The sequence below is a fragment of the Moschus berezovskii genome, chromosome 15 (assembly GCF_049115385.1).
Source record: "Moschus berezovskii isolate FMDL1 chromosome 15, NW_MosBer_1.0, whole genome shotgun sequence".
Lineage (NCBI taxonomy): Eukaryota > Metazoa > Chordata > Mammalia > Artiodactyla > Moschidae > Moschus > Moschus berezovskii.
The window spans coordinates 81,129,428-81,151,114 of NC_142474.1; the positions used below are offsets into that span (position 1 = coordinate 81,129,428).

Consider the following 21,687-nt stretch of genomic DNA (forward strand, 5'->3'; position numbering starts at 1 on the left):
CACAGTGATTTTAGAGCCGAAGGTGAAAGACTTCTTCCACCTTTTCTCCCTCTATTTGCATTGAAGTGATGGGACTGGGTGCCATGATCTTAGTTTGTTTTTGTTTTTTAACATTTAGCTTTAAGACAGATCTTTCACTCTTCTCCTTCACCCTCATCAAGAGGCTCTTTAGTTCCTCTTTGCTTTCTGCCATTAGAGTGGTACCATCCACATATCTGAGGTGGTTGTTGTTTCTCCCGCCTATCTTGATTCCAGCTTGTAACTCATCCAGCCCTGCATTTCTCTTGATGTACTCAGCATACAGATTAAGCAAACAGGATGACAGCAGACAGCCCTGTCGTACTCCTTTCTCAATTTTGAACCAATTGGTTGTTCCATACAGGGTTCTAACTGTTGCTTCTTAACCCGCATACAGGTTTCTCAGGAGACAGGTAAAACGGTCTGATATTCCTGTCTCTTTAAGAGCTTTCCACAGTTTATTGTGATCCACACCATCAAAGGCTTTGGCATAGTCAATGAAACAGAGGTCCATGTTTTTCTGGAATTCCCTAACTTTCTCTATGATCCAGCAAATGTTGGCAGTTTGATCTCTGGTTCCTCTTCCTTTTCTAAATCCAGTTTGGACATCTGGAAGTTCTTGGTTTGCATAATGCTGAAGCCTAGCATGCAAGTTTTTAAGCATGACCTTACTAGTATGGGAGAAGATTGCAATTGTCCAATGGTTAGCACATTCTTTAGTACCACCCTCTTGGGAATTGGGATAAGGATTGACCATGTCCAGTCCTGTGTCCACTGCTCAGTCTTCCAGATTTGCTGACATATTGAATGCAACAACATGATGACATCATCTTTTAGGGTTTTGAATAGTTCTACTGGAATTCTGTCACATCCACTAGCTTTATTAACAGCAGTGCTTCCTAAGGCCCACTTGACTTTGCTCTCAGAATGTCTGGCTCTGGGTGGCTGACCACACCACTGTAGCCATTTGGTCCATTTGGGCCTTTTTTATACAGTTCTTCCATGTATTCTTTCCATCTCTTCTTGATTTCTTCAGCATCTACTAGGTCTTTACTGTTTATGTCCTTTATAGTGCCCATCTTTAGGCAAAATATTCCCTTAATAGCTCCAATTTTCCTGAAGAGATCACTAGTTTTTCCCCCTCTGTTGTTTTACTCTCATTTTATACAACGTTCAGTGAAGAAGGCCTTCTTGTCTCTCCATGCTGTTCTTTGGAAATCAGCACTTAGTTTGATGTACTTTTCACTTTCTCCCTTTTTTTTCACTTATCTTCTTTCTTTAACTGTGTGTAAGGGCTTCTCATATAATCACTTTGCCTCCTTGTTTTTCTTTTTCTTTGGGGTGGTTTTGTTTACTGCCTCCTGTACAATAGTAAAGACCTCTATCCATAGTTGGCATATTGAGTTCAACACTTTCACAGCATCATCTTTCAGGATTTGAAATAGCTCAACTGGAATTTCATCACCTCCACTAGCTTTGTTTGTAGTGACGCTTTCTAAGGCCCACTTGACTTCACATTCCAGGATATCTGGCTCTAGGTCAATGATCACACCATCGTGATTATCTGGGTCGTGAAGATCTATTTTGTACAGTTCTTCTGTGTATTCTTGCCACCTCTTCTTAGTATCTTCTGCTTCTGTTAGGTCCATACCATTTCTGTCCTTTATCGAGCCCATCTTTGCATGAAATGTTCCCTTGGTATCTCTAATTTTCTTGAAGCGATCTCTAATCTTTCCTATTCTGTTGTTTTCCTCTATTTCTTTGCAATGATCACTGAGGAAGGCTTTCTTTCTCTCCTTGCTATTCTTTGGAACTCTGCATTCAGATGCTTATATCTTTCCTTTCCTCCTTTGCTTTTCACTTCTCTTCTTTTCATAGCTATTTGTAAGGCTCCCTCAGACAGTCATTTTGCTTTTTTGCATTTCTTTTCCATGGGGATGTTCTTGATTGCTGTCTCTTGTACAATGTCACGAACCTCCATCCATAGTTCATCAGGCACTCTATCTATCAGATCTAGTCCCTTAAATCTATTTCTCACTTCCACTGTATAATCATAAGGGATTTGATTTAGGTCATATCTGAATGGCCTAGTGGTTTTCCCTACTTTCTTCAATTTAAGTCTGAATTTGGCAATAAGGAGTTTGAATTTGGCAATTAAGTCTGAATTTGGCAAATTTGGAAAAATCAGCAGTGGCCACAGGACTGGAAAAGGTCAGTTTTCATTCCAATCCCAAAGAAAGGGAATGCCAAAGAATGCTCAAACTAACACACAATTGCACTCATCTCACACGCTAGTGAAGTCATGCTCAAAATTCTACAAGCCAGGCTTCAGCAATATGGGAACCGTGAACTTCCAGATGTTCAAGCTGGTTTTAGAAAAGGCAGAGGAACCAGAGATCAAATTGCCAACATCTGCTGGATCATGGAAAAAGCAAGAGAGTTGCAGAAAAACATCTATTTCTGCTTCATTGACTATGCCAAAGCCTTTGACTGTGTGGATCACAATAAACTGTGGAAAATTTTGAAAGATGGGAATACCAGACCACCTGACCTGCCTCTTGAGAAACCTATATGGAGGTCAGGAAGCAACAGTCAGAACTGGACATGGAACAACAGACTGTTCCAAATAGGAAAAGAGGTATGTCAAGGCTGTATCTTGTCACCGTGCTTATTTAACTTATATGCAGAGTACATCATGAGGAACGCTGGGCTGGAAGAAGCACCAGCTGGAATCAAGATTGCCGGGAGAAATATCAATAACCTCAGATATGCAGGTGACACCACCCTTATGGCAGAAAGTGAAGAGGAACTGTGCCTCTTGATGAAAGTGAAAGAGGAGAGTGAAAAGTTTGGCTTGAAGCTCAACATTCAGAAAACAAAGATCATGGCATGTGGTCCCATCACTTCATGGGAAATAGATGGGGAAACAGTGGAAACAGTGTCACTGCAGATGGTGATTGCAGCCATGAAATTAAAAGACGCTTACTCCTTGGAAGAAAAGTTATGACCAACCTAGACAGTGTATTCAAAAGCAGAGACATTACTTTGCCAACCAAAGTCCGTCTAGTCAAGGCTATGGTTTTTCCCGTGGTCATGTATGGATGTGAGAGTTGGACTGTGAAGAAAGCTGATCGCCAAAGAATTGATGCTTTTGAACTGTGGTGCTGGAGAAGACTATTGAGAGTCCCTTGGACTGCAAGGAGATCCAACCAGTTCATCCTAAAGGAGATCAGTCCTGGGTGTTCATTGGAAGGACTGATGCTAAAGCTGAAACTGCAATACTTTGGCCACCTCATGCGAAGAGTTGACTCATTGGAAAAGATTCTGATGTTGGGAGGGTTTGGGGGCAGGAGGAGAAGGGAACGACGGAGAATGAGATGGCTGGATGGCATCACCGACTCGTTGGACATGAGTTTGAATGAATTCCTGGAGTTGGTGATGGACAGGAAAGCCTGGCGTGCTGTGATTCATGGGGTCGCAAAGAATTGGACATGACTGAGTGACTGAACTGAACTGAGCTATCCAGAGTTTTTCAGGCACACTCTAGAATTAACCCCTTGAATCTATTCATTACCTCCACTGCATATTCATAGGAATTTGATTTAAGTTGTACCTGGCTGTCCTAGTGGTTTTCTCAGCTTTCTTTAGTTTAAGCATGAATTTTGCTATGAGAAGCTGATGATCTGAGCCACAGTTAGCTCCAGGTCTTGTTTTTATTGACTGTATATGCTTCTCCATCTTCGGCTACAAAGAATGTAGTCAATTTTATTCAGTGTTGACCATTTGGTGATGTCCATATGTAAAGTCATCCCTTGCATTGTTGAAAAAGGTTATTTGCTATGACTGATGCTTTCTCTTGGCAGAATTCAGTTAGCCTTTGCCCAACTTCATTTTGTCCTCAAAGGCCAAACTTGCCTGTTACTCCAGGTATCTCTTGAATTCCTACTTTTGTATTCCAATCCCCAAAGATGAATAGAACATCTTTTTTGGTGTTAGTTCTAGGAGGTCTTCTAGGTCTTCATAGATCTGACCAACTTCAGCTTCTTCAGCATTTGTGGAAGGGGCATAGACTTGTATTACTGTGATTTTGAAATGAAAAGAGATCATTCTGTAATTTTTGAGGCTGCACACAAGTACTGCATTTCTGACTCTTTCATTGATTATGGAGGCTATTCCATTTCTTCTATGGGACTCTTGCCCACAGTAGTAGACATAATGTTCATCTGAATTAAATTCGCCCATTCCTGTCCTTTTTAGTTTACTGATTCCTAAAGATGTCTATGTTTATTCTTACTATCTCCTGCTTGACTACGTTCAATTTTCCTTGATTCATGGACCTAAAATTCCAGGTTCCTATGCAACACTGTTCTTTGCAGCATCAGATTTTACTTTTATCAACAGACACATCCACAACTGAGCATTATTTCCGCTTTGGCCCAGCCGCCTCATTTTGTCTAGAGCTGTTAATAGTTTTCTTCCATTCTTCCCCAGTACTGTATTGGACACATTCAGACCTGGAGGATTCATCTTTTGGTGTCATATCTTTTTGTCCTTTTATACAGTTCATGAGGTTCTCACAGCATGTATACTGGGATGATTTGCCATTCCCTCCTCTACTGGATCATGTTTCATCAGAACTGTCTCTCTATGACCCATCCATCTTGGGTGGCCATACACAGCATGGTCCTGCATGGCATTTAATATAATGCGTCAATCTAAATATATATGTGTAGGCTAAATTAGTAAAGTAAGTATTAGTAGGAACTTTACAGTTTCCTGTAAATCAAAAACACTTGTTACGGGTCATCTCATTCAGAAATGGAGAATCTGAGGACTACATTATCTACGTTGAATCTTTTTAACAAGTGGTGCTGGGAAAACTCATCAACCACTTGTAAAAGAATGAAACTAGAACACTTTCTAACACCATACACAAAAATAAACTCAAAATGGATTAAAGATCTAAATGTAAGACCAGAAACTATAAAACTCCTAGAGGAAAACATAGGCAAAACACTCTCCAACATAAACCACAGCAGGATTCTCTATGACCCACCTCCCAGAATATTGGAAATAAAATGGCTTTGTAGTAGAGCCTGAAGTCCGGCAGGTTGATTCCCCCAGTTCCATTCTTCTTTCTCAAGATTGCTTTGACTATGAGAGGCTTTTTGTATTTCCATACAAATTGTGAAATTATTTCTTCTAGCTCTGTGAAAAATACCGTTGGTAGCTTGATAGGGATTGCATTGAACCTACAGATTACTTTGGGTAATATACTCATTTTCACAATATTTGTTCTTCCAATCCACGAACACGGTATATTTCTCCATCTATTAGTGTCCTCTTTGATTTCTTTCACCAGTGTTTTATAGTTTTCTATATATAGGTCTTTTGTTCCTTTAGGTAGATATATTCCTAAGTATTTTATTCTTTTCGTTGCAACGGTGAATGGAATTGTTTCCTTGATTTCTCTTTCTATTTTCTCATTATTAGTGTATAGGAATGCAAGACATTTCTGTGTGTTGATTTTATATCCTGCAACTTTACTATATTCATTGATTAGCTCTAGTAATTTTCTGGTAGAGTCTTTAGGGTTTTCTGAGTAGAGGATCATGTCATCTGCAAACAGTGAGAGTTTTACTTCTTTTTTTCCAATTTGGATTCATTTTATGTCTTTTTCTGCTCTGATTGCTGTGGCCAAAATTTCCACAACTATGTTGAATAGTAGTGGTGAGAGTGGGCACCCTTGTCTTGTTCCTGATTTTAGGGGAAATGCTTTCAATTTTTCACCATTGAGGATAATGTTTGCTGTGGGTTTGTCATATATAGCTTTTATTATATTGAGGAATGTTCCTTCTATTCTTGCCTTCTGGAGGGTTTTTATCATAAATGGATGTTGAATTTTGTCAAAGGCTTTCTCTGCATCTATTGAGATAACCATATGGTTTTTATTTTTCAGTTTGTTAATGTGGTGTATTATATTGATTGATTTGTGGATATTGAAGAATCCTTGCATTCCTGGGATAAAGCCCACTTGGTCATGATGTATGATCTTCTCAATGTGTTGTTGGATTCTGATTGCTAGAATTTTGTTAAGGATTTTTGCATCTATGTTCATCATTGATATTGGCCTGTAGTTTTCTTTTTTTGTGGCATCTTTGTCAAGTTTTGGTATTAGGGTGATGGTGGCCTTATAGAATGAGTTTGGAAGTTTACCTTCCTCTGCAATTTTCTGGAAGAGTTTGAATAGGATAGGTGTTAGCTCTTCCCTAAATTTTTGGTAGAATTCAGCTGTGAAGCCGTCTGGACCTGGGCTTTTGTGTGCTGGAAGATTTCTGATTACAGTTTCAATTTTCGTGCTTGTGATGGGTCTGTTAAGATTTTCTATTTCTTCCTGGTTCAGTTTTGGAAAGTTGTACTTTTCTAAGAATTTGTCCATTTCTTCCAAATTGTCCATTTTATTGGCATATAATTGCTGATAGTCATCTCTTATGATCCTTTGTATTTCTTTGTTGTCTGTTGTGTTCTCTCCATTTTTATTTCTAATTTTATTGATTTGGTTCTTCTCCCTTTGTTTCTTGATGAGTCTGGCTAGTGGTTTGTCAATTTTATTTATCCTCTCAAAGAACCAGCTTTTGGCTTTGTTGATTTTGCTATGGTCTCTTTTGTTTCTTTTGCATTTATTTCTGCCCTAATTTTTAAGATTTCTTTCCTTCTACTAACCCTGGGGTTCTTCATTTCTTCCTTTTCTAGTTGCTTTAGGTGTAGGGTTAGGTTATTTAGTTGACTTTTTTCTTGTTTCTTGAGGTATGCCTGTATTACTATGAACCTTCCCCTTAGCACTGCTTTTACAATGTCCCAGAGGTTTTGGGTTGTTGTGTTTTCATTTTCATTCGTTTTTATGCATATTTTGATTTCTTTTTTTATTTCTTCTTTGATTTGTTGGTTATTCAGCAGCGAGTTGTTCAGCCTCCATATGTTGGCATTTTTAATAGTTTTTCTCCTGTAATTGAGATCTAATCTTACTGCATTGTGATCAGAAAAGATGCTTGGAATGATTTCAATTTTTTTGAATTTACCAAGGCTAGATTTATGGTCCAGGATGTATCTATCCTGGAGAAGGTTCCATGTGCGCTTGAGAAAAAGGTGAAATTCATTGTTTTGGGATGAAATGTCCTATAGATATCGATTAGGTCTAACTGGTCTATTGTATCATTTAACGCTTGTGTTTCCTTGTTAATTTTCTGTAAAGACAGAAATATAGGTCAATGGAACAAAATAGAAAGCCCAGAGATAAATCCACGCACTTATGGACACCTTATCTTTGACAAAGGAGGCAAGAATATTCAATGGAGAAAAGACAATCTCTTTAACAAGTGGTGCTGGGAAACCTGGTCAACCACTTGTAAAAGAATGAAACTAGAACACTCCCTAACAACATACACAAAAATAAACTCAAAATGGATTAAAGATCTAAATGTAAGACCAGAAACTATAAAACTCCTAGAGGAGAACATAGGCAAAACACTCTCCAACATAAATCACAGCAGGATCCTCCAGGACCCACCACCCAGAATATTGGAAATAAAAGCAAAAATAAACAAATGGGACCTAATTAAAATTAAATCTTCTGTATAGCAAAGGAAACTATAAGCACTGTGAAAAGACAGCCTTCAGAATGGGAGAAAATAATAGCAAATAAAGCAACTGAAAAAGAATTAATCTCAAAAATATGAAAGCAAATCCTGCAGCTCAATTTCAGAAAAATAAATGACCCAATCAAAAAATGGCCCAGAGAACTAAACAAACATTTCTCCAAAGAATACATACAGATGGCTAACAAACACATGAAAAAATGCTCAACATAACTCATAATCAGAGAAATGCAAATCAAAACCACAATGAGGTATCATTTCACACCAGTCAGAATGGCTGCTATCCAAAAGTCTACAAGCAATAAATGCTGGAGAGGCTGTGCAGAAAAGGGAACCCTCTTACACTGTTGGTGGGAATGCAAACTAGTACAGCCACTATGGAGAACAGTGTGGAGATTCCTTAAAAAACTGGAAATAGAACTGCCATGTGACCCAGCAAACCTGCTGCTGGGCATACACACTGAGGAAACCAGAATTGAAAGAGACACGTGTACCCCAGTGTTCATCGCAGCACTGTTTATAATAGCCAGGACATGGCGGCAACCTAGATATACATCAGCAGTCAAATGGATAAGAAAGCTGTGGTACATGTACACAATGGAATATTACTCAGCCATTAAAAAGAATACATTTTAATCAGTTCTAATCACTGCGGATGCTGATTCCAGCCATGAAATTAAAAGACGCTTACTCCTTGGAAGGAAAGTTATGACCAGCCTAGATAGCATATTAAAAAGCAGAGACATTACTTTGCCAACCAAGGTCCGTCTAGTCAAGGCTATGGTTTTTCCAATGGTCATGTATGGATGTGAGAGTTGGACTGTGAAGAAAGCTGATCACCAATGAATTGATGCTTTTGAACTGTGGTGCTGGAGAAGACTCTTGAGAGTCCCTTGGACTGCAAGGAGATCCAACCAGTCCATTCTAAAGGAGATCAGTCCTGGGTGTTCATTGGAAGGACTGATGCTAAAGCTGAAACTCCAATACTTTGGCCACCTCATGTGACGAGTTGACTCACTGGAAAAGACTCTGATGCTAGGAAAGGTTGGGGGCAGGAGGAGACGGGGACGACAGAGAATGAGATGGCTAGATGGCATCACCAACTCGATGAACATGAGTTTGAGTGAACTCCAGGAGTTGGTGATGGACAGGGAGGCCTGGCGTGCTGTGGTTCATGGGGTCGCGGAGAGTCGGACACGACTGAGCAACTGAACTGAACTGAATGAGATGGATGAAACTGGAGCCTATTATACAGAGTAAAGCACCCAGAAAGAAAAACACCAATACAGTACACTAATGCATATACATGGAGTTTAGAAAGATGGTAACAATAATCCTGTATGTGAGACAGCAAAAGAGACACAGATGTATAGAACAGTCTTTTGCACTCTGTGGGAGAGGGTGAGGGTGGGATGATATGGTTGAATGACATTGAAACATGTAAATTATCATATGTGAAATGAATCACCAGTCCAGGTTCAATGCATGATACAAGATGCTAGGGGCTGGTGCACTGGGATGACCCAGAGGGATTGGCTTGGGAGGGAGGTGGGAGGGGGCTTCAAGATGGGGAACACATGTATACCCAGGGCAGATTCATGTCAATGTATGGCAAAACCAATACAATATTGTAAAGTAAAATAAATAAATAAATAAATGTTTATTAATTAGTAACATTAGGAATAATTTATTCACTAATGCATTGAGCAAACATTAAGCTACTATGTGCAAATTAGTTAACTAGAAATAAGAATGGTTCGATGTTTAAATACAGGAGAGAAATGGTATGGACCTAACAGAAGCAGAAGATATTAAGAAAGGGTGGCAAGAACAAGCAGAAGAACTATACAACAAAAGATCTTAATGACCCAGATAACAATGATGGTGTGATCGCTCACCTAGAACTAGACATCCTGGAGTGCAAAGTCAAGTGGGCCTTAGGAAGCATCACTACAAACAAAGCTAGTGGAGGTGATGAAATTCCAGCTGAGCTCTTTCAAATCCTAAAAGATGATGCTGTGAACATGCCACACTCAATATGTCAGCAAATTTGGGAAATTCTGCAGTGGCCAGAGGACTGGAAAAGGTCAGTTTTCATTCCAATCCCAAGGAAAGGCAATGCCAAAAAAAGCTCAAACTACTGCACAGTTGCACTCATCTCACACTCTAGCAAAGTAATGCTCAAAATTCTCCAAGCTAGGCTTCAACAGTATGTGAACTAAGAACTTCCATACATTGAAAACGAACCAATATAATATTGTAAAATAATTAGCCTCCAATAAAAAAAAATAAAAAATAAAAAGCAGAGACATTACTTTGCCAACAACAACAACAACAAAAAGAACTTCCAGGTGTTCAAACTGGACTTAGAAAAGGCAGAGGAGCGAGAGATCAAATTGCCAACATCTGTCGGATCATAGAAAAAGCAAAAGAGTTCCAGAAAAACATCTACTTCAGCTTTATTGACTACGCCAAAGCCTTTGACTGTGTGAATCACAACAAACTGTGGAAAATTCTTAAAGAGATGGGAATACCAGAGCACCTTACCTGTCTGTTGAGAAATCTGCATGCAGGTCAAGAAGCAACAGTTAGAAGTGGACATGGAACAACGGACTGTTTCCAAATTGGGAAAGGAGTACATCAAGGCTGTATATTGTCACCCTGCTTGTTTAACTTATATTCAGAGTACATCATGAGAAATGTCAAGTGGGATGAAGCACAAGATAGAATCAAGATTGCTGGGAGAAATATCAATAATCTTAGATATGCAGATGACACCACCCTTATGGCAGAAAGCAAAGAGCAACTGAAGAGCCTCTTGATGAAAGTGAAAGAGGAGAGTGCAAAAGCTTAAAACTCAACATTCAAAAAATGAAGATCATGGCATCTGGTCCCATCACTTCATAGCAAACAGATGGGGAAACAATGGAAACAGTGACAGACTTTATTTTCTTTGGCTCCAAAATCACTGCAGATGGTGACTGAAACCATGAAATTAAAAGACACTTACTCCTTGGAAGAAAAGCTATGACCCACCTGCTGCTGCTGCTGCTGCTAAGTCGCTTCAGTTGTGACCGACTCTGTGCAACCCCATAGTCGGCAGCCCACCAGGCTCCCCTGTCCCTGGGCTTCTCCAGGCAAGAGCACTGGAGTGGGTTGCCATTTCCTTCTCCAATGCATGAAAGTGAAAAGTGAAAGTGAAGTCGCCCAGTCGTATCCGATTCTTAGCGACTCCGTGGACTGCAGCCCACCAGGCTCCTCCATCCATGGGATTTTCCAGGCAAGAGTACTGGAGTGGGTTGCCATTTCCTTCTCCAGGGTATCTTCCCAATCCAGGATCAAACCTGCAGCTCCTGCGTTTCAGGTAGATTTTTTTACTGCTGAGCCACTAGAGAAATATTTTCGTTAACATTTTACTAAGAAAAATCTCAAGCATGCAGAAAAGTGAAAAAACTATATCAGTTCAGTTCAGTTCAGTCGCTCAGTCGTGTCGGACTCTTTGCGACCCCATGAATAACAGCACACCAGGCCTCCCTGTCCATCACCAACTCCCAGAGTTCACTCAAACTCATGTCCACAGAGTCGGTGATGCCATCCAGCCATCTCACTCTCGGTCATCCCCTTCTCCTCCCGCCCTCAACCCTTCCCAGCATCAGAGTCTTTTCCAGTGAGTCAACTCGTCGCATGAGGTGGCCAAAGTATTGCAGCTTCAGCTTTATCATCAGTCCTTCCAATGAACACCAGGATCTATCTCCCTTAGAATGGACTGGTTGGATCTCCTGGCGGTACAAGGGACTCTCAAGAGTCTTCTCCAACACCACAGTTCAAAAGCATCAATTCTTCGGTGATCAGCTTTCTTCACAGTCCAACTCTCACATCCATACATGACCACGGGAAAAACCATTGCCTTGACTAGACGGACCTTTGTTGGCAAAGTAATGTCTCTGCTTTTTAATATACTATCAAGGTTGGTCATAACTTTCCTTCCAAGGAGCAAGCGTCTTTTAATTTCATGGCTGCAATCAGCATCTGCAGTGATTTTGGCGACCATTTTCTTTCAAATGGTTCATCAAAAATTAAACACATACATAAACCAACTTTGGGAGAATGCTGAATCTAAATGCATTAGAGGCTATATTGGGGATTCAGCATTCTCCAAAAGTTGGTTTATGTATGTGTTTAATTTTTGATGAACCATTTGAAAGAAAATGGTTATAACACTTCACCCTCCTTAAGCCTTAAGCATGCATTGACAAAGATTAAAACATCCTCTCACACAACTATACAACTACCATCACTCCTAAAAAAAATAACAAATCCTCAGAAATATACATTTTCTGTCCACATTTGGGTTTCCACGGTTGTTTAAAAATATGTGTTTTACCATTTTTTTTTTACAATAAAAGATCTAGTGGAAAAACATACAGTATAATTGAGTCTCTTAAGTTCTCTCTCCTACCCTTCATTCTTTTTTCCCCAGCTTGACTGAGGTGTAGTTAATAAATAATAATTTATGTATTTGAGGTATACAATGTTATTTGATATATGTATACATTATTAAATTATCACCACAGTCAAGCTAATTAACATACCTATCATCTCACCCAGCTATGCATGTGAGTGTATGTGTGTGTGAGATGAGATCACTTTAGATCTACTGTCTTAGCAAATTCAAGTATGCTATACAATATCACTACCTATAGGTACCATACTGTACATTAGTCCCCAGAATTTCTTCACCTTATAACTAAAGACTTGTACCTTTGGACCAGCACCTCACCATTTTTCCCACCCACAGTCTGGAAGTCACCAGTTTACTCTCTATTTCTGTGAGCTCAACTTTTTTGACTCCACATATAAGTGAGATCATGCAGCATTTGTCTTTCTGAGCCTGGCTTATTTCACTCAGTATAATATAATCTAGGTTCACCCACATCGTCACAAATGACAGGATTTTCTTGTGTGTGTGGCTGAATGATATTTACCATGTGTGTATACACAAGCTACATTTTCCTCATTCGTTCATCCTTTGATCAACAGATTGTTTCCATATCTTGGCTATTGTGAATAATGTTTCAATAAACATGGAAATGCAAATATCTCTTCAATATACTGATTTCATTTCCTAGGAATATACACCCACAAGTGGGATAGATGGATCATGTGGTAGTTCTTTTAATTTTTGGCGGAACCCCCACACTGTTTTCCATAATGATTGTACCAATTTACATTCCCACCAGCAGTGTACAAAGGTTCCCTTTTCCCCACATCCTTATCAACACCTGTTACCTCTCTCTCTTTTATTTTGTAATACCAGCCATGTTAGCACCTGTCAGATGATGTCTCTTTGTGATTTTTATTTGCATTCCCAGATGATTAGTGATGTCGAACACATTTTCAGTAATGGTTAGCTATTTGGATGTCTGCTTTGTCTATTCAGGTCCTCTCCCCATTTTTAATTGAATTGCTTGGTTTTTTGACTTGTATGAGTTCCTTATTATTATTAACCCCTTATCAGATATGTGGTTTGCAAATATTTTCTCTCATTCTGTAGGTTGACTTTTCATTTTGTTGATCATTTCTTTTGCTGAGCAAAAGTTTTTGGTTTCATGTAGTCCCACTTGTTTATATTTTGCTTTTAAAAACCAAGTCATGGGACTTCACTGGTGGTCCGGTGGATAAGAATCTGTCTTGCAATATGGGGGATGCAGGTTTGATCTCTGGTCTGGGGAACTAAGATCCCACATGCTGTGGAGCAACTCAAGTTGAGCTCCACAAGTGCACCACAGTGAAAGATCCTGCAAATAAACAAATAAAAATTGAAAAAAATAAAATAAAACACAAGTCAGTTGTCATATAGAAAGTCCCATATTGTGGATTATCTGATTGTCTCCTCATGAAGTTATTTACCTGATATTTCTTGTAAAAGGGAATTTGGATATTAGAGTTTCGCTAAATTCAGCTTAAATATGACATCAATGTATTGAACATTACATCATGATAAGAGTATAGAGTGGTGAGTGGTCCTAACATCTCTGATGTAATTTGATTACCTGATTAAGGTTGTAATCCCAGGTTTGTGATTAAGGAGTAATTTACAGAGTGATACTTTGGTATCTTGCAAAAACCCTATTCCTCATTCATTTTTCACTTAATGGATTTAGAATCTGTTGATAATTTTTGCCTGAATGATTTCTTTAAGAGTTGTGGAATAAAATGTACATTGCTGATTACCTTCTTCAGTGATCAACTTCCAATTTTCTCCAAGTATTTTCATAATCTTAAATGTGCTCTTTGACATGTAAAAGATTGAAAGTTCAAAATTCTCAGTGTCATAGTTCATTGTAATGGAAGAGTGCTAATTTTCCATTTCCATTTGTCTTTTCAGCAAGATGGAAATTCAAATGTTTACAAGCCATTTGTGGAATCCTTTGAGGAAGCACCTCTTCACGTTATGGTTTTCACTTACCTGGGATATGGAATTGGAACGCTATTTGGCTATCTCAGGGACTTTCTGAGGAACTCAGGAATAGAAAAATGCAATGCAGCAGTGGAGAGAGAAGAACAAAAGGTACGCATGAACAGCTCCCTGAGTCTTTGTCAATGCCAATTCTTCTCTGAAGTGTTCTCACAAGTGGTAATGTATGTACAGATCCTGAAAAGAGTGATATGCTCAGCAACCACTCAAGGCAAATTCCATTCCCCTGAACCCCATAAAACCCCCAAAGTTACCCATGTATTCATGGACTTGTTTTTTTTACAATATTTATTGAGCAATTACTAGTTGCCAGGCTAAAGGTTTCCGTGTACATTATCATAAATATAATTTTTAAAACAATCCCATGAGATAGATAACAAAATAGCATTTTTAAGGTGAAAAATCAAAATAGGAAAGTGAGGGCATGAGTGGGACTGTATTCTGGTCTTCTAGTTGTAAGCTGAGTATTATTTATATTCTATCCTGGACTAGGAAAGTGTGTTTGAGTGACATGTAGTCAGGGTTTCACCTAGGTCAGAGTTTCTCAACTTTGGCGCTAATGACATTTCGAACTGGATAATTCTTTGATGTGGGAGGCATTGCAGGATTGTTGATAGAATCCCTGACCTTGACCTGCTAGATGCAATTAGAACTCTCCCACGTACTTGTGACAATCAAAAACATCTCCAGACATTGGCAAACGCCTTACAAAGTAGGATGTCACCCTCAGTGTAGCTCTGGATACTTTCAATAGTGAATGTATAAATGGCTATATCATCTCCTTTTCACATAGAGCTAACAGGGCAACTTGGAAAATATTCAGAAATCTGTGTAGAGCCTGTGTCCTTTTACCATGTTTTCCAAAATTGGTTCAAATGGTATACGATGCCATGAATCTCTTTTTCCCTAAAACTTGCTTTAAAATATACAGTTGTGGCCACAGATTATTTTACATGATGGAGCCTTGAACACATCTAAGTAAAGCATCCTTGACACATGTAATAGGAGAATCTCGAATCCTATAATTTACTGACCAGTACCCATAGTAAGCTAAACTCTTATTATAGCAACATAACCATGAACAGGTCATGTAGAGCATTTATTTTGGAATTACCAAATTGGAATTAAGTTAAGCATATCTTCAGGGGAAAATCAGGCCCAGTTTGACTGCTGAACTCTCTCTTACCTTCAGCAAGTATTAAGTCGTGTGTTCTATACCAAGTGCATGTGTACTATGCCGCTTCCGTCGTGTCAGACTTTGTGCGACCCCATGGACTGTTGCTGGCCAGTATCCTCTGTCCATGAGGTTCTCCAGGCAAGAATACTGGAGTGGGTTACCATGTCTTTCTCCAGGGGATCTTCCTGACCCAGGAATCGAACCCACATCCCATGTCTCCTGCATTGGGTTCTTTACCACTAAGGCCACCTGGGAAGCCCCTATACCAAGTAATGGGGACTAACAGAGAAGAAAATATAGGTTCTTCCAGCAGAGAAGCCATGAAATTAAAAGACGCATGCTCCTTGGAAGGAAAGTTATGACTAACCTTGATAGTATATTAAAAAGCAGAGACATTACTTTGCCAACAAAGGTCCGTCTAGTCAAGGCAATGGTTTTTCCAGTGGTCATGTATGGATGTGAGAGTTGGACTGTGAAGAAGGCTGATCGCCGAAGAATCGATGCTTTTGAACTGTGGTGTTGGAGAAGACTCTTGAGAGTCCCTTATACTGCAAGGAGATCCAACCAGTCCATTCTAAAGGAGATCAATCCTGGATGTTCATTGGAGGGACTGATGCTAAAGCTGAAACTGCAATACTTTGGCCACCTCATGCGACGAGTTGACTCACTGGAAAAGACTCTGATGCTGGGAAAGGTTGGGGGCGGGAAGAGAAGGGGACAACCGAGAATGAGATGGCTGGATGGCATCAACAACTCTGTGGACATGAGTTTGAGTGTACTCCGGGAGTTGGTGATGGACAGGGAGGCCTGGAGTGCTGTGATTCATGGGGTCGCGGAGAGTCGGACACGACTGAGCGACTGAACTGAACTGAACTGAACTGATGCAAAAAAAGACTCATGAGCGAAACAAATGGTAAAAAGTGATGATGGGGAGGAAGTTGATATGGGAAACAGGGATCTGTGTCCTGTGATTCTCTTAGGAAGTTAGGAAGGCATTATGCTGGGACTTAACAGTGCGCAGGTATTTGCCTATTGGGCACGGTACAAAGGAAGACACTCTGTAAGAGGGCTGCTTGTGGTGATTCATTTGGAGTGTGTATTTTGTGCCAGGCACTGTACAACAGTCTGGAAATATAGGAATAACGAAGGCAGGTAATCGTTTTGGAGAGCTAACCACAAAAGAAGCAATTGCAGTGGAATTTGATAAGAGGCACCATAGAGGTACTTCCCTAGTGGCTCAGATGGTAAAGCATCTGTCTACAATATGGGAGACCTGGGTTCAGTCCCTGGGTGGGGAAGATCCCCTGGAGAAGAAAATGGCAACCCACTCCAGTATTCTTGCCTGGAAAATCCCATGGACAGAGGAGCCTGGGCTACAGTCCATGGGATCGCAAAGAGTCGGACATGACTGGGTGACTTCACTTTCACCATAGAGGTAAGTAGATGGCATCAAGGAGGCAAAGAATAGAAACATTTAACCGGACTTGGTGTTCAGTGAAATCTTCTGGAAGGAAGAGAAACTTAAATTGACATCTGAAGACTGAAGAGTAAGTAATAAGGCAAAGAATGCAGCAAGATGAGCTGCAAGGAGTCTTCAAGGAAAGGAAATATGGTGTGAAGTGGCCCAGAGATAAGAGGAAGCACTGGGACTCTGTGGGAGAGGGCGAGGGTGGGATGACCTGGGAGAATGACATTGAAACGTGTATATTATCATATGTGAAACAAATCACCAGTCCAGGTTCGACGCATGATACAGGATGCTCGGGGCTGGTGCACAGAGATGACCCAGAGGGAGGATATGGGAGGAGGGAGGTAGGAGGGGGGTTCAAGAAGGGGAACACATGTACACCCGGGGCGGATTCATGTCAATGTATGGCAAAACCAACCAATATAATATTGTAAAGTAATTAGCCTCCAATAAAAAAAAAGAAATATACACAATGTAAAATCAGAAGTTTATGATTACATATCACTTGTGATATGAAATAAAGATGTTCTTTAAAAGGAAAAAAAATAAAAATGATCTACTGAAAATGAAAAAAAAAGAGGAAGCATTGAACATTTACGGAACCAAGGAATTCTAATGATCAGAATGTTGTGAGAGTGGGATTATGTGGGGATAAAGACTGCTTGAGAGGCAAGCAGGGACCTTACTATAACGGCTTTTATAAGCCATAGACATTTGTTATAAGAACAATGGGAAGGCATTGAAGAATTTCAGACAGAGGAATGCAGATTTGCAGATTTGAAAGATCATGTTCACTGCAGCGTAAAAAATGGATTGCAGGAGGACAACACAGGAACCAAAAAAAGAAAAAAAAATCCAATTAAGAGGCTGAGGCAGAAGTCCAAGTTGGTAAAAAATCTAGATGATACCTGGGGCTGGGCCCAGGTTGGTGATAGGTGATGAGAGACAGGCCAAGAGATGCTTAAGGGCTGGAATTAGGACTACCCCACCAGGAAAAAGAATGAAATCTTTCCATTTGCAGTAGCATGGATGGACCTAAAATCTATCATAGTAAGTGAAGTAAGTTGGACACATATCATAATATAACTTATATGTAGACTCTAAACAAATGATACAAACGAACTTATTTACAAACATAAATAGACTCACAGACATAAAAAACAAATTCATGGTTACCAAAGGGGAAGTGGAGAGTGGAGGGATAACACAGGAGTTTGGGATTATCAGATATACACTATTGTATATAAACTAGATAAACACAAGGACCTACTCCATAGCATGGGGAAGTATTAATGCAGTCAACATCTTACAATAATCTATAATGGAAAAAATCCAAAAAAGAATATTTATCTAATTAGATAGATAGATCTATATCTATTCTGTATAAATGGATTACTTTGCTATAAACCTGAAACTAACACAACATTGTAAATCAACCGTACTTCAATTTAAAAAAAAAAAAAAGAGGTAGGGTTAGGGATGATTGATTTGACTTGGGGAATGACAGAGATGTACGAATCAAAGCCCACACTTGGTCTACGACTTGGGCAACTGGATCTAAAGAAGGCGGTATCACACGTTGAGATGGGGAATAGAGAAGGAAGATGGAGTTGGAGGGGAACATGATCAATTCACTTTGAAACAAGCTGAGTTGAAAGAATCGGCAGCTAGATATAGAGGTCTAGACCTCCAGAGAAAAGTCTGAGATGGATGCTGTAGCATCTTCAGTATATCTGGGGCATATTAAATTAACTGAAACCATAGGAGTGGACGTGACCTCCCAGGGAAGGTCTATGGAAGAGAAAGAGGAAAGGGTGGGAGGAGGGCAGAGAACTTTAGAGAATGTTGTAAGTGGCAGAGATGGCATTCCAACTCAATACTGAAGCAATGCGACAATACAAATCCTTACAAGAGCCTAGGAGGGAGGACATATGTGCTTGAGTTGGGGAAGAGGCAGATGGAATGAAGAAAAAGAAGCTGGTTATAAAGATATTTAGGAGGTATAATCAACAAGTCTTGGTTCCTGAGTATATGGAAAATAAGACAGAGGAGGAAACCAGGATAATCTCAGATTTCTTCTTTGGTCAGATACAAGAATGGCAGTGGCACACCCATCACTTGAGGACTGAGTTAGTAATACTAAGTGAAAAGATTTAGAAAAAAAAGCAACATCTCCCTCCAAAAGAGCCTTAAAAAATCTCAGACCCAGAGTACCTGTTATCTCAACAGACTTGATTAATAATCAAGACACTAGAGGAAAAAAGGCAACCCAGACAGATACAAGGTTTCAATATTTTGCTTCAATTCTTCTTTTAACCCTTTAAAGGCAACTTTAGAGTTGAATTGCAATGCATCACCGACTCGATGGACACGAGTCTGAGTGAACTCCGGGAGCTGGTGATGGACAGGGAGGCCTGGCGTGCTGTGACTCACGGAGTCACAAAGAGTCGGACACGACTGGGCAACTGAACTGACTCACTGACTGACTGATAGATCTCTAGCTTTAGTACTTTCTCAGTGATGTCATGGCCCAACTTTGCTAAATCCAGAATGGGATGTCAGAAAATATAATCAAAGGAATATCAAGCATTGTCAGGGATTTTAAAAACTTCAAGTACAGCTGCATGTCTCAATCCCTGTGGCCCCTGCTGGTATAAGACTTATCAGTTGCAATGCCATGTTTCCGTTAGACCCAGGTCATCCCAGAGCCCTACAAGTAAAGCCCAGATATTTTTGGTTCATCCCTAGAAATTTTTACTCCCACATATAACAAAAGTGGATCAGCAAGTTGTAACTAGAAAATTTGGACATAAATCTCCAAATGTTTGCATGAGTTAAAGCTTGCTCTTTCTTATCCATACTTGGCATTCTGAAACAACAGCAGGATTGGCGCAGCGCGACTTTCTCCTGAGTGTTTTGAAGGATGGGGTTCATGAAGGTCACTGGGTGTGAGGCATGGTTTTGTCCAAAGCAAACAGACGTCTGGGCTTCCTGTTTGGATCTGGGTGGGTCCAAAATGAGAGAGTTTCCCTGGGAACCCAGCATATTAGCCAGCAGCTTGTGGGGTGGGAACACTTCAGTCCCTTCTTTCTCTTCTCAGTTAACAACCAACATGATCTTTTTAAACCTAAGTCGGTTCACATGAGCATCTCTGGCCGAAAGCCTTTAATGCTTTCCTTTCTCACTCAGACTAAGAGCCAGAACTGGTCAAAGGGTTGCAGAACTGCCCCCTCGATGAGTCCTGTCCCTATTCCACAAGGACCTTCTTCCTCTTCCTCAAACACAGCCCCTCACACCTACCGCAAGGATTTCTCACTCACCTTTCCCTCTGCTCAGAATGATCTTCCCTCAGATATCAGCCAGCTCACCCCCTCACTTTCTTCATTAAATCCATCCGGACACCACCAGCTTTAAAGGCAGTGGGAGTCACCAGAAGTGCTATCCCCAGACTCCCCAACCAGGCTTGGTTCCAAATACCTTCTGGTTGCTTTTCAAAAGCAAATGCACTTTCTTTACTTTTCCACAATTGCATCTAGCTTTGGGGATAAAACTCCAAAATCAAAGTTTGAGAAATAGTTTGTAAAATATGACCATTAGTAAAATCAGATTATAACTACCCACAGTGAGTTTTCAGGTCAGCATTTATTTTGTTATTGTTGTTTAGTTGTTTTGTTGTTGTTTAGTCTCTAGGTCCTGTCTGACTCTTTTATAACCCTCATGGACTGTAACCTGTCAGGCCCATCTGTCCGCAGGATTTCCCAAGCAAGGATACTAGAGTGGGTTGCCATTTCCCTCTCCAGGGGATCTTCCCAAACCAGGGGTCAAACCTGCATCTCCTGCATTGGCAGGTGGATTCTTTACCACTGAGCCACCTGGGAAGCCCCAACATTTATTTGGATATATATAAATATCCAAATATCCAAACACCCACAGGCATGAAATTTCTGATGTGTCATTAAAATGTTAGTCAAATCATTTTGTTTTTGTTCTTTTACAGTATAGACCTTTCTGCTTCCCTTAGTAAGAAGGAGTCTGCAATAGTAGGTTTTTAACAAGAATAGTAGCAAGGTTGATGGATCTTGGTAAAGTAGAGCTTTGGTAGCATCAATCAACTAGTACTAAGCCAATGTGTGGAATGAGTGGGTTATGACGAGCCTGTTCCTGTGTCTGTTTTCCCTTTCCTTTTTATTACGGGAATAGCTGGAAAAGCCATGTTCCTCCCTCCTTTCTTTTTCGTGCACTTATTTATACACATGCTCATTTGCACTCACCCTCTCCCTTCCTTAAGGTATGTTCACAACATACATTTGTTGTGTGACTGTCTTTTTTATTTTTTCAAGAAATTGTACACTGAAGATCTTTACCTGCCAGAAGAGGATTACCTTAATTATTTTTAATGAAGTACATGATGGTATTGTATAGTAGGGCTATATGATTATTTATTTTTATTCTTTTTTATTATTGAAAATAATGCTTCAGTGAGCACCCTATGCATTTATTCAAGGATAATGCATCGAAATGACTTTCCAGACCCAAGAAATAAACATTTTAACTTCCAAAATATTGGAAAATTGCCTTTAAAAAAGATTGCATAGCATGTCTCTAGTAGTATGTGAGAGTGCTTGCTTTCTTGTCAGCCGTTGATACATTGATATTATCAACATGTTTCTCATTTTTGCCAATTTGATAAGGGAACTTTTTTTATGTTCTTGTGTTTTTCTGCATTTCCCTGGTTAATAGTAAGACTGAGCTTTTCATATGATTATTTCTCATGTATGCTTACTCTTCTTGAATTTCCTATTGATATCATTTGCTCATAATTTTATTAAATTATTTTTCTTATTGATTGAGAGAAGCTCTTTCTATATATCGTTTATCAATAATTTGCCTC

General features: G+C 39.7%; 1 protein-coding gene across 1 annotated transcript in view; it reads left to right on the forward strand.

Moving 5' to 3' along the window:
* The window catches only part of SPTLC3 (serine palmitoyltransferase long chain base subunit 3), a 168,117-nt gene that overhangs the window by 26,762 nt on the left and 119,668 nt on the right, over positions 1-21,687 (forward strand). Inside the window, exon 2 of the mRNA XM_055426625.2 lies at positions 14,062-14,244. Within this exon, the coding sequence (XP_055282600.1) occupies positions 14,062-14,244 (183 nt within the window). The remainder of the gene's footprint in view (positions 1-14,061; positions 14,245-21,687) is intronic.